General features: G+C 33.0%; 1 protein-coding gene across 3 annotated transcripts; it reads left to right on the top strand.

Annotated features, from left to right (window-relative positions):
- Positions 1–1,058: 1,058 nt before the first annotated feature.
- Positions 1,059–10,980, top strand: LOC108751117 (putative pre-mRNA-splicing factor ATP-dependent RNA helicase PRP1). Of its 3 annotated transcripts, XM_018491133.1 has the most exons (16): positions 1,059–1,290; positions 1,544–1,648; positions 1,731–1,855; positions 1,941–2,062; positions 2,163–2,314; positions 2,443–2,689; positions 3,173–3,317; positions 6,225–6,580; positions 7,609–8,303; positions 8,395–8,625; positions 8,731–8,950; positions 9,172–9,294; positions 9,366–9,556; positions 9,653–9,815; positions 9,941–10,843; positions 10,931–10,980. In XM_018491133.1, exons 1-15 carry the CDS (start codon positions 1,177–1,179, stop codon positions 10,066–10,068), a joined length of 3,117 nt encoding a protein of 1,038 aa, XP_018346635.1. In that variant the 5' UTR covers positions 1,059–1,176; the 3' UTR covers positions 10,069–10,843; positions 10,931–10,980. The 3 variants fall into 3 exon arrangements, with proteins under 3 accessions (XP_018346635.1, XP_018346634.1, XP_018346633.1); XM_018491132.1 differs by lacking the exons at positions 1,059–1,290; positions 1,544–1,648; positions 1,731–1,855; ... (2 more) ...; positions 2,443–2,689; positions 3,173–3,317 and adding an exon at positions 5,496–5,652; XM_018491131.1 differs by lacking the exons at positions 1,059–1,290; positions 1,544–1,648; positions 1,731–1,855; ... (3 more) ...; positions 3,173–3,317; positions 10,931–10,980 and adding an exon at positions 5,496–5,652 and having other exon boundaries at positions 9,941–10,926.
- Positions 10,981–10,983: the final 3 nt, after the last annotated feature.

The raw sequence follows: 10,983 nt of genomic DNA on the forward strand, positions 1-10,983 counted from the left end.
TGAAAAATTTTTTATCGGGTGATAAAGAATTGAGTAATCGACTTGAGAAATTGACTTCCTAAAATTAAAAAAAAAGTGCGCGTTTATAGAATATTATTATAAATGAAAAAATATCATTATTAGTAGCTCATATATGAATTTCATTATAAAATAAAAAAAATCAGTTCTCTATAACTGTGCATTATATATATATTATTTTTTGAATTCGAAATAAAAATTTATGATCAAGCATTTAGAAAAAAAGGAGAAAAATTAAGAAATAAAAATTAACGGTTTATTATAAAACTAAAAGCTGCTAAATCATACGTGCTACTATTTTTTAAGTAATATATTTAGTCCATGATAATATAATATTTTATAAAATATATTCAAGAAATTCTCATAAAAACGAATAAAATAAAATATTTTTAAAAGGGGGGGAAGAATACAAGTGTACGAAAAATGATTTGTCTTTTTTTTTTTAATATTACAAATCTATTTTCAGGAAAAAATATTATGTAACTAGATATATTTTATATATAACTATATATAATTTTATGTAATTATCTATATATGTATATACCCAAGCAGAATAAGTCACAATAATGTTAAAATGATATTAAAATAAATCGGAAATGATTGAAAAATGACTTTTAATGATCATTTTGGAATCATTTTAACATCATTTTGATATTATAATGACTTGTTCTGCTTGGCTAATTATATAAACTTTTTTTCCGGGTTCATTATAATAATTGTAAATTGCAATTGTTTTGCACTTAAAAAAAATAAAATACATAATTATTTATCGAAGAGAGAAAAAGATATAAAGATACAAAAGAGCATCCATAATACATAAACTTTTGTTGTTTACTTATATAGGCCCGTATTCAGAATGCGCTTTTATCGATAAAAGCGCGCTTTTATCTTTGAAATATGCGTAATTCTATAATATGCGTAAGGTAAAATATAGAGTATTTTAGCACTAACACACACATTGTAAGCGCGTTCTGAATACGGGCCATAATATATAAGGACTTATAAATAAGGAACGTGCACAATGGCGCACTTTTCGGAGCGGGAAATCGCGGGCCGGAGAACAGACGATCAGCTGGACCACTCCGACGACTCCGACACTACTGTAAAGTATTACTCAACTTTTTCCTCCGACTGAATTTGCACCGATTTTTATGAAAAATGGGTGAAAATGTACAGGGAACGTTCGTATCTGAGAAAATTTCTAAAATAAGGTGGCAGTTTGGAAATTTTGCGGAAGCGAAGAATTTTTTAACTGGCAGTTGGGATAACCCTGTAAGATTTCTAGCATATCTAACCTATAAATTTATGTTTTAGATGTTCTAGATAAATATATATTTAAATAATTAGCAGTTTTGTATATTTTATAAATATCGTATATTTATATTTATTTATATAATGTACAAATATATTTGTTATATTTATATATATTTATATATTTCTTAATAATAGAAATTAACAATTTATTATAATGATATGTGAGTTCAAATAGTCCAAAATTTAATCTTGTTAAATTTCTCTTATGCAGGTAAATAAAATAACATATTGGACATTTAGAACAAATTATGACGAAGAACCGTATCCTGTAGTTTTATCATCATACTCATTCCTTGGGGATGTAACTGAATTGAAGGTAATAGACCATTTCTTCTTGATAAAATTAATTTTTATTTTATGTATTTTATATGAAGAATTAATAGAATATATATTTTTAGTTTATCAGCAAAGATTTCTTTGTCGCTGCTTCGTCTTTAGGCTCAATAAGATTATTACAAATTGATGAGGATACATGTACTGAATTTAAGGAACACATGGCATGGGAGTTTATACATAGTTTTAAGTAAGTAATCTATTAAATTGATTGTATTAAATTTCAAAGTAAAAATGTGAAGTTTTATTATATTCTTAATAATGCATTTTTATAGGACAACGGATTATGCTTCTTGCACTGCGTTGTCCAATTTTGAACAAGATATAGCTTCAGTAGGAGAGGATGGAAAGCTTAATCTTCTCACAGCTGCAGAGAAGAAACCAGTTAGAATTATTGGTAATTGCTGCATGTGCCTTAATGTATATCTGTAGTAATTGTATAATCTGATTGTTGTATTTAAATATTTATTATCTTTTATTAAATTAATTTATTTCAGAAAATGCTGATAGCTGCTCTATATATTGCGTTGATTTCTTAAAACACAATGAAGTGCTTACTGGAAATTCAAGAGGACATATGAAAGTTTGGGATTTGAGAAATAATAGGGATATGCCTGCAACTACTTTTATGCTCTCTGATCAAGTTAAGGTAAGTTTAAAATATTTTTTGCTATAATTTTAATATATGTATAAATTTTTTTATACACACTTTAATTTTTTAAATCAAGTTCTACAAAATCTTATAAGTTTTATAAAGTAACAAATAATTTTTTACAGACAGCAGCTACAAGTATTACACATCATCCTACACAAAGACATATTGTGGTCGCTGGTGGAGACGACGGCAGTTTAACTGTGTGGGATTTAAGGCAGAACACTTATCCAATGTCACAACTTAATGCGCATACCAAAGCCGTTAGTGAGATACTATTCCACCAAGACAGACCTGACAATCTTTTCACTTGTTCTGTCAGTGGAGAATTGTGGCATTGGAATAACGCACAAAGTTCAAAATTGAAACTCGGTAAATAACTTGAAAATAATTGTTAATTAAGAGAGTTAATACTAAGTACTCTAAAAGATTTCAAACGAAAATTCCTTACATAAATTTAAGACGAAAACTTCATATGATTATACGAGTTATTTCGATGAAATTTTAAATATAGACCTTATAAGCACACAACATCTTTAAAAGGTTATATGAATATTATTTGCCTTTTTTTTAAATATTTATAATATTCTAGAAATATTGTGCCTTCTAAGAAAATTTTGCCAAAAAAATCTAAGTGGTATTTGAAATCTTTGAAAAAAACGAATTTTTTCTTTAAATTTTGATACTCTGTATCTTTCAAAGTTAAAACTAAGCCGTATAATTCAGACGTATAATTATATGAAGTTTTCAATTTTCGAATTTGAGGAGAGAATTACCATAAAATATTTTAGGGTTTAGAGTATCCAGACCTGTATAACTCCAACATAATAAGTTGATCTTAATATTCTGTTTTAGATTCTGCGGACATGCATTGGTTGAATACAATTAGTACAAATGGAAAAGTTAATGTGACTTCACTGTGTGCTGCTATGCACAAACCAATAAACAGTATTGATATCAATAGATCGACGCTGCTTTTTGGATGTGACAATGAAGCTATGTATATTGTAAGAAATGTACTTATTTAATAATAATATGTGTGTATATATATTATTTTTTATATCTTTATTATACTTCAAAATAAACTTGAAATTACCATCTTTTCTATATTTATTAGCATTGTTTATATTTTTTCAAAAATGTTATATTTATATATGACTATTAGCTATACTGTATGTGAAATTTATTTCCCTTTATAAAAGTTTAGTAGAACGCATCAATTCTTAATATTATTTATTTCAGTTATATTTATTACATAAAAATTTTATTAACCCTTATGTGGCCAACCAAAAAATCTTGTACCGGGGCCAACCGAGGTACCCGGGTACCTCTATACAAATTTATGGCTGAAAACGTGCTGTAGCCTTAGTTATCTTTATCTATTTGATGGATATTGATTTATTTACAGTTGACGAATATATTCTAAGCTAAATATAATAGTATTATTGTATATAGTGACCTTTTGTTATCCTTAGTCAGATATAAAACGCTGGCAGCTATGCCGTTACCCTCTTTATTTCGAAGGCCAGGTGCATTGAACTAAAAAGGTAGGGAGGTAGAAGGATCTCTACATTCTTCTATACCTGAGTAATGTTCTAGAATATTTTTGAAACGAATGTATACCCAGTGTTCACAGATTTAGAACGAAACGTACGGAGGTGGGGGAAGCTCCAGCACGTTATGGAATAGCCCAAGCGCCCCCCACCTCCGTACATTTCGTTCTAAATCCGTGAACACTGTGTATACCTTTAGCAGGCACTTTAGTTTAGTTTCTGTCGTTGAATTGAGGAAGTAAGACGTGTAAGCAGTGTGGCATCGTTAGTCGGTACGAACGTAGCTCCGATATTTTCGTTCGTTTTTGATATTTTCAAGTTGGTTGGTTGGTGGTTTCATATATTGTGAATGATTTTACGTGTTTTGTGAAATTTGTGTATAATTATAAACAAATATATATTAAAAAAAAACAGTTAATATTGAAATTCTTGCATTTTATATGCAAAACGATGGATCATCTAACACGAGCCGAATATGCGAGGTAAGATACATAAAATAAGTATATTATTTATATTGGATGCTTCATGTGATGATTAATGTGTAATATTTTTATAATAATTACTTATTTATTATTTAGATTGAATGCTGCTCAAAGAGACGCATATTTGGCAGCGTTACTAGGCGATGCCGAAGACGAGAGTCTCGCTTCTTCCGACGACAGTGAAGACGAGAATTGGTTTTTTTTTTTTCGGCGGATGATTTGCTACAACTCGCAGATGAACTGGCTATGCCGATCATTGAAGATCGTTCTGCAAATCAGCAGATTATGCGTCATGAATCTTCAAAAATAGCGATCAACAGCTTCTTTGCCAGACCAATTACTGCAGTGCAGGTCCCTGCTGACAACAATCCACGAGACACTACTGGTAGAAAAGTTGTAGTTGGATCATGCTACATTTGCAGTAACCAACCCATACGTAAACAACGAAAGACAAGAAAGTCTTGCAGCCAGTGTCAAAAGCCTGTTTGTGATGAACATACTGCAAAAGTTACTAAATGTTTGGAATGTCATCAATAACTTTTTTCGTTACTATGATATTGTAAAATGTTAATTATAATTTATTTATTATTGATAAATTACTGCTTTTTGTATAAAAATCATTTTTATTTTATAATATACTACCCGAATCCATTATTTATGTATAGAGGTACCCGGGTACCTGGTTGGCCTGGGGAGGTACTTTTTTTGAAACTCGAAATTTTTTGTGAAAATAAATAAAAAAAAAACTTTCTAATGCATAATTTTATAGGAAATCGGTCAAATAATGAGGATCTGAGACGATTTTAGCCAATATTTTTAAGAAAAAAAGTTATTCAACAAAATGTGCGACCATAGGTACCCGGGTACCTGGTTGGCCACAGTAGGGTAAAAAGTTATTAAAAATACTTGATTTATTAAAAAAAGATAAGCAATTGTCTAGTTACGTTATAATTTATAATAAGTTTTATATATTTTTTGTGAAAAAATTCTATTTTTATTTTTGAATTCCAATCGGTCTTTTTTTATTTATACTATTTTTTCCTTTATGTACTTCTTTTTACCTTTCGTTCACTCAATATTGTCGTCAGCTCCATCTGCTGTCGATTGTCGCCACCACAAGGGCAGAAGCTCTAGCTTCAAGTCGCTGCTGGCGCCTGCTTGCCATCTTGGCGAGACTGACGCCTCGTCTGAAATTTCGTAAACAGTTTTGCATTTTGTTTGACCGCGCTTGAAGTGACGGGGACACTATGTCGAAACGCAGGATTGAGGTCGTGGATCCCTATGTCAAAAGGAAAGCCGCGTAAGTGTATCAACGTGTTCTCGTCTCGCAGACGACGCGCGACAGTGGACAGTCCCTTTTTGCCATGTGCAATGTCGCGGCATCATATCAGACAGCGTGCTCAAGTGCTTATCACACGATATCGCTCGTGCGATAATGTCCGCGATCCATGTCTTGGCACGTGCACGTGATTTTTTGTCGGACGACCAGTCTCGGAAAATGTGACGGGTTTGTTACTTTGACAACCCTCACTTCCGGCGACAGAGGAGACTCGTTGCTACTTTGTAACGGTTCTCGTCTGACCTATTTCGCATTTGCAACAAAAAATATACCTGTAGTTTAAATAGTCGCTTTTTATTAGCGAGCATACCATGTATTACAGACACTTATTTACATGCACCGCCATAATTTTCATAAACTTATGAAAATTATGTCTGCTGATGTCTGCATTAGTGATTGTTATCAGTTTTACTTGTAATCTTTTGATTTTGAAGGCACTTATTTTTATTTTAGTGCATTGTTATTCAGTATTATTGTTTGCTGAGTATTCGGATTGTTAGAATAAAAAATGTTACATGATGATCATTTTGCAGAGACAGTACCGTTGTCAACAATGCAACAACCCCAGGGACGACGGCAGCGAAAAGCCAAGTACAGTTCAATCCATATACCATGCTGCCGTATACGCCGAGATATTACGAACTTTACAAGAAAAGAATAACTTTACCTGTATTTGAGTATCGTACTGATTTTATGAGATTGTTGTCCCAGCATCAATGCATTGTTCTTGTTGGAGAGACAGGTTCTGGAAAGACTACACAGATACCACAATGGTGTGTAGAGTATTCAAGAAGTATTGGATCCAAAGGAGTTGCCTGTACACAGCCAAGAAGAGTAGCTGCCATGAGCGTTGCTCAAAGAGTTTCAGAAGAAATGGATGTTGCTTTAGGTATGTGTATATATATATATATTACATAGAAAAATTCTAAAAAAAAATTCTGAAAACAATAGGTGTACAACTTTGCTTCCGCCGTTTTTTTTCCGAAATTCGAGGCTTTATTGTAAAAAACTGGTTATACATTTATGATTCAAAGTATTGTCCATCGCTGGCCACTACTTTCTCCCATCTTTCGGGTAGCGTACGAATCCCGCGTCGAAAAAACTGGTCATCTTTTGAGGCTATCCACGAATCGATCCAATTTTTTACTTCTTCATAAGACCGGAAGTGCTGGTCAGCCAGGCCGTGTGCCATTGATCGAAACAAGTGATAGTCAGAGGGAGCAACATCTGGAGAATACGGCGGGTGGGGTAGGACTTCCCATTTCAACGTTTCCAAGTATGTCTTGACCACTTTCGCAACATGGGGTTGAGCATTGTCATGCTGCAAAATCACTTTATCGTGTCTCTCGTTGTATTGCGGCCGTTTGTCTTTCAATGCTAGGCTCAAACGCATCAATTGCGTTCGATACCGATCGCCTGTGATTGTTTCAGTCGGTTTTAACAATTCATAATACACTACGTCGAGCTGGTCCCACCAAATACCGCTATGCCGGTCTTCGACGTCAAAATCACCGTTCTTGAAGCGTTGAAACCACTCACGACACGTTCTTTCTCTAATAGCGGCCTCACCATAAGTATTTGAGAGCATTCGATGAGCTTCAGCCGCAGATTTCTTCATATTGAAGCAGAAAATTAAAACCTCCCGCAAATGACGAGAATTTGGCTCGTAAACTGACATTTTCAATCGATAATAACTTTATGATGCAGATACAAATCGACTAATGTTTCTATGGGATTATGTTGACAGATGCCAAAGTTTATTGTGTGACGTCTATGATCTATTTATTTCGACCACCACTTACCGCTAAAGCCATCTATAGGAAAACGGCGGAAGCAAAGTTGTACACCTAATATTATCAGAAACAGTGTTGTGACAGGATAATAAATTTGGATAAAAAATTGATGTAACTTTGACAGGTCAAGAAGTAGGATACAGCATCCGTTTTGAAGATTGTAGTTCATCAAGGACTGTGTTGAAATACATGACCGATGGTATGTTGCTTCGGGAAGGAATGTCTGATCCCATGTTGGATGCCTATCAAGTGATACTGCTAGATGAAGCTCATGAAAGAACGTTAGCTACTGACTTGTTGATGGGTGTTTTGAAAGAAGTGATCAAACAGAGACCGGACTTGAAACTTGTGATTATGAGTGCTACCTTAGACGCTGGAAAGTTTCAACAGTATTTTGACAACGCTCCACTTATGAACGTACCTGGTAGAACGCATCCAGTCGAGATATTTTATACACCAGAGCCAGAGAGGGACTACTTGGAGGCAGCAATAAGAACTGTTATTCAGATACAAATGTGTGAAGAAATTCCCGGGGATCTTTTGCTATTTTTAACTGGTCAAGAGGAAATTGAAGAAGCTTGCAAGAGAATAAAAAGAGAAATGGACAACTTGGGACCTGAAGTTGGTGAACTAAAGTGCATACCATTGTATTCGACACTGCCGCCGAATCTTCAACAGAGAATATTTGAACCTGCTCCGCCTACCAAAACTAATGGTGCTATCGGCCGCAAAGTTGTCGTTTCGACCAATATCGCAGAGACATCGTTGACTATCGACGGAGTTGTCTTTGTCATAGATCCTGGTTTTGCCAAGCAAAAAGTAAATACGACTTTAATTAATACAAATCAATAATCTAGGAACTTTCATCATCATGAACTTATTACTAATTTTTAATGCTTTTTATTAATAGGTATACAATCCTAGGATTCGTGTCGAATCTCTTTTAGTGTCACCTATTAGTAAAGCTTCAGCGCAACAGAGAGCCGGTCGTGCTGGTAGAACAAGGCCTGGAAAGTGTTTCAGATTATACACAGAAAAAGCATACAAAAACGAAATGCAAGATAATACCTATCCTGAGATTTTGCGTTCTAATCTTGGAAGCGTCGTATTGCAATTGAAGAAACTTGGCATCGATGATTTGGTGCGTTTATCATAATATTATATTATTAAAATATTTATTTTTTGTTTTTAAATAATATCGTTTTGTATTGTAAAAGTAATGACTTTATCATATGTTATGCGATAGGTGCATTTTGACTTTATGGATCCACCTGCGCCCGAAACTCTTATGAGAGCTTTGGAACTTTTGAATTATTTAGCAGCTCTGGATGATGATGGAAACTTGACAGATCTCGGCGCAGTAATGGCGGAATTTCCTTTGGATCCCCAATTAGCAAAGATGCTTATAGCTTCTTGCAATCATAATTGCAGTAATGAGATACTTAGCATTACTGCTATGCTCTCAGGTAACGTATTGGGGTTTGCTATATGTACTAATATCGTTTGATTATTTGTTAACACTGTACTAATAATTTAATAATAGTTTTTATTTTTTATTTATATTACATATATTATCTACATAATATTATAAATAAAAAATATATAAAAGAGTTTTAAAAGTAAAGTAATAGAATCAGAATTGTGGTAAGATAACATGGTAGTATATTGATGATTGACATGGTATTAGTCCCACAGTGCTTTGTGAGGCCGAATGAATCGAAAAAAGCAGCAGATGATGCAAAAATGAAATTTGCACACATTGATGGTGATCATCTGACGTTACTGAACGTATATCATTCTTTCAAACAACGTAAGTGCTTATTTCTTATTTTTGTCATGAAATATAGTTCGATAGCTTTATCAATGATGAATTGTTTACAGATATGGATGATGTTCAATGGTGTTACGATAATTACGTAAATTATCGATCGCTGAAGAGCGGAGATAATGTAAGACAACAGTTAAGTAGAATAATGGATAGATTTGTATTAAAACGCACTTCGACGGACTTTAATTCAAAAGATTATTACATTAACATCAGAAAAGCTCTTGTTAATGGTTTCTTCATGCAGGTAACATAAATATAGATTTACATTGTAATAAGTTTTTCTATATCTGTCCAACTATATTTTTTTAATGTTAAATCTTGATTTTGTTTATTTCAACAGGTGGCGCATTTAGAGAGAACGGGACATTACCTGACTATCAAAGATAACCAGGTAGTGCAACTTCATCCGAGCAGTTGTCTCGATCACAAACCAGAATGGGTTATTTATAATGAATTTGTGCTCACTACTAAAAATTATATCAGAACAGTCACTGATATTAAACGTAAGTTATTCTCATATTTCATTACAATTAGCAGATATTTGACGCTATATTACTTTTTCCTCTATTGACTTATCAATTGTTTCTGTCAATTTTTCATTATTGAAATTTTATATATTTTTTTACAGCTGATTGGTTACTCATGATAGCACCACAATATTATGATCTACAAAATTTCCCTCAATGTGAAGCAAAAAGACAGCTCGAGCTCACTCAGGCGAAGTTAGATTCTAAACAGTATCAGGAAGGCTTCTAACCTTTATATACTTTAGACGTGTTTGGAAATCGCAAGAAACAGTCGAGATTGCTCAGTCAAAATCTGCTTTTATCATGGCGAATTTCAGCACACGACTCTTATATTGGAGCCACATCACATACAAAACATTGTGAGACACATTATGAAGAATCACTTTCTGTCTTTCACCCAAAAGGCACAGAAGAACATTAAGATTAAAATATTTAGATTTTTGTATAAGTCAATTATTGGCTTGTACTATGTAAAAATTGAATCTTTAAAAGTTAATTTAAATTTTCGATATTTAAGTCAAAAGATAGAAAGGAAATGGACAATTTATTAACTTGAGACACAGCAAAAGCAAAGTTAATCGATAAGAGGGTTATTTATGTACATTTAAGACAAGATTTATAGTCTCTAAGTAATTTTAACAGTAGAGCTCATTAATCGACGTCTACATTCGAACACATTCGGAATGTCATTAGATATAATAGATTAATTTTTGTATTAAATGTTGACCGTATAATGTGAGAAAGGTATAAAGTGGCCACTATAGAGTGATCTTTTACTATTCTAAAAGATGTCAAGGAGTGATTTTCCTCACATTAATTCAAGACGAGGAACTTTACATAATTATGGCTGCGTTCTACTTAATGTTCGCAACACTCGCGAGCGTCATTTGTTCTTGTTTAACATTTGATAAACAAGAATGAAATGATTCCACGAATGTTGTGAGCTACGTTAAATGGAACGCAGCCCATATGTCACCGAAATATCTTGGTATAGGATGTCAAAGGTATAGAATGTTAAAGTTGAAGAAAAAAGTGCGAAAACTATTCAGGTTATTTTGATGAAATGAAAATGATTTTGTTTATGTTTTTAGGGTTATACATTATTTTTGTGATCAGAAACAGATTCAAAGATAAGTATGTATTT

Source organism: Trachymyrmex septentrionalis, unplaced genomic scaffold (assembly GCF_001594115.1).
Source record: "Trachymyrmex septentrionalis isolate Tsep2-gDNA-1 unplaced genomic scaffold, Tsep1.0 scaffold40, whole genome shotgun sequence".
In the NCBI taxonomy this organism is placed as follows: Eukaryota; Metazoa; Arthropoda; class Insecta; order Hymenoptera; family Formicidae; genus Trachymyrmex; species Trachymyrmex septentrionalis.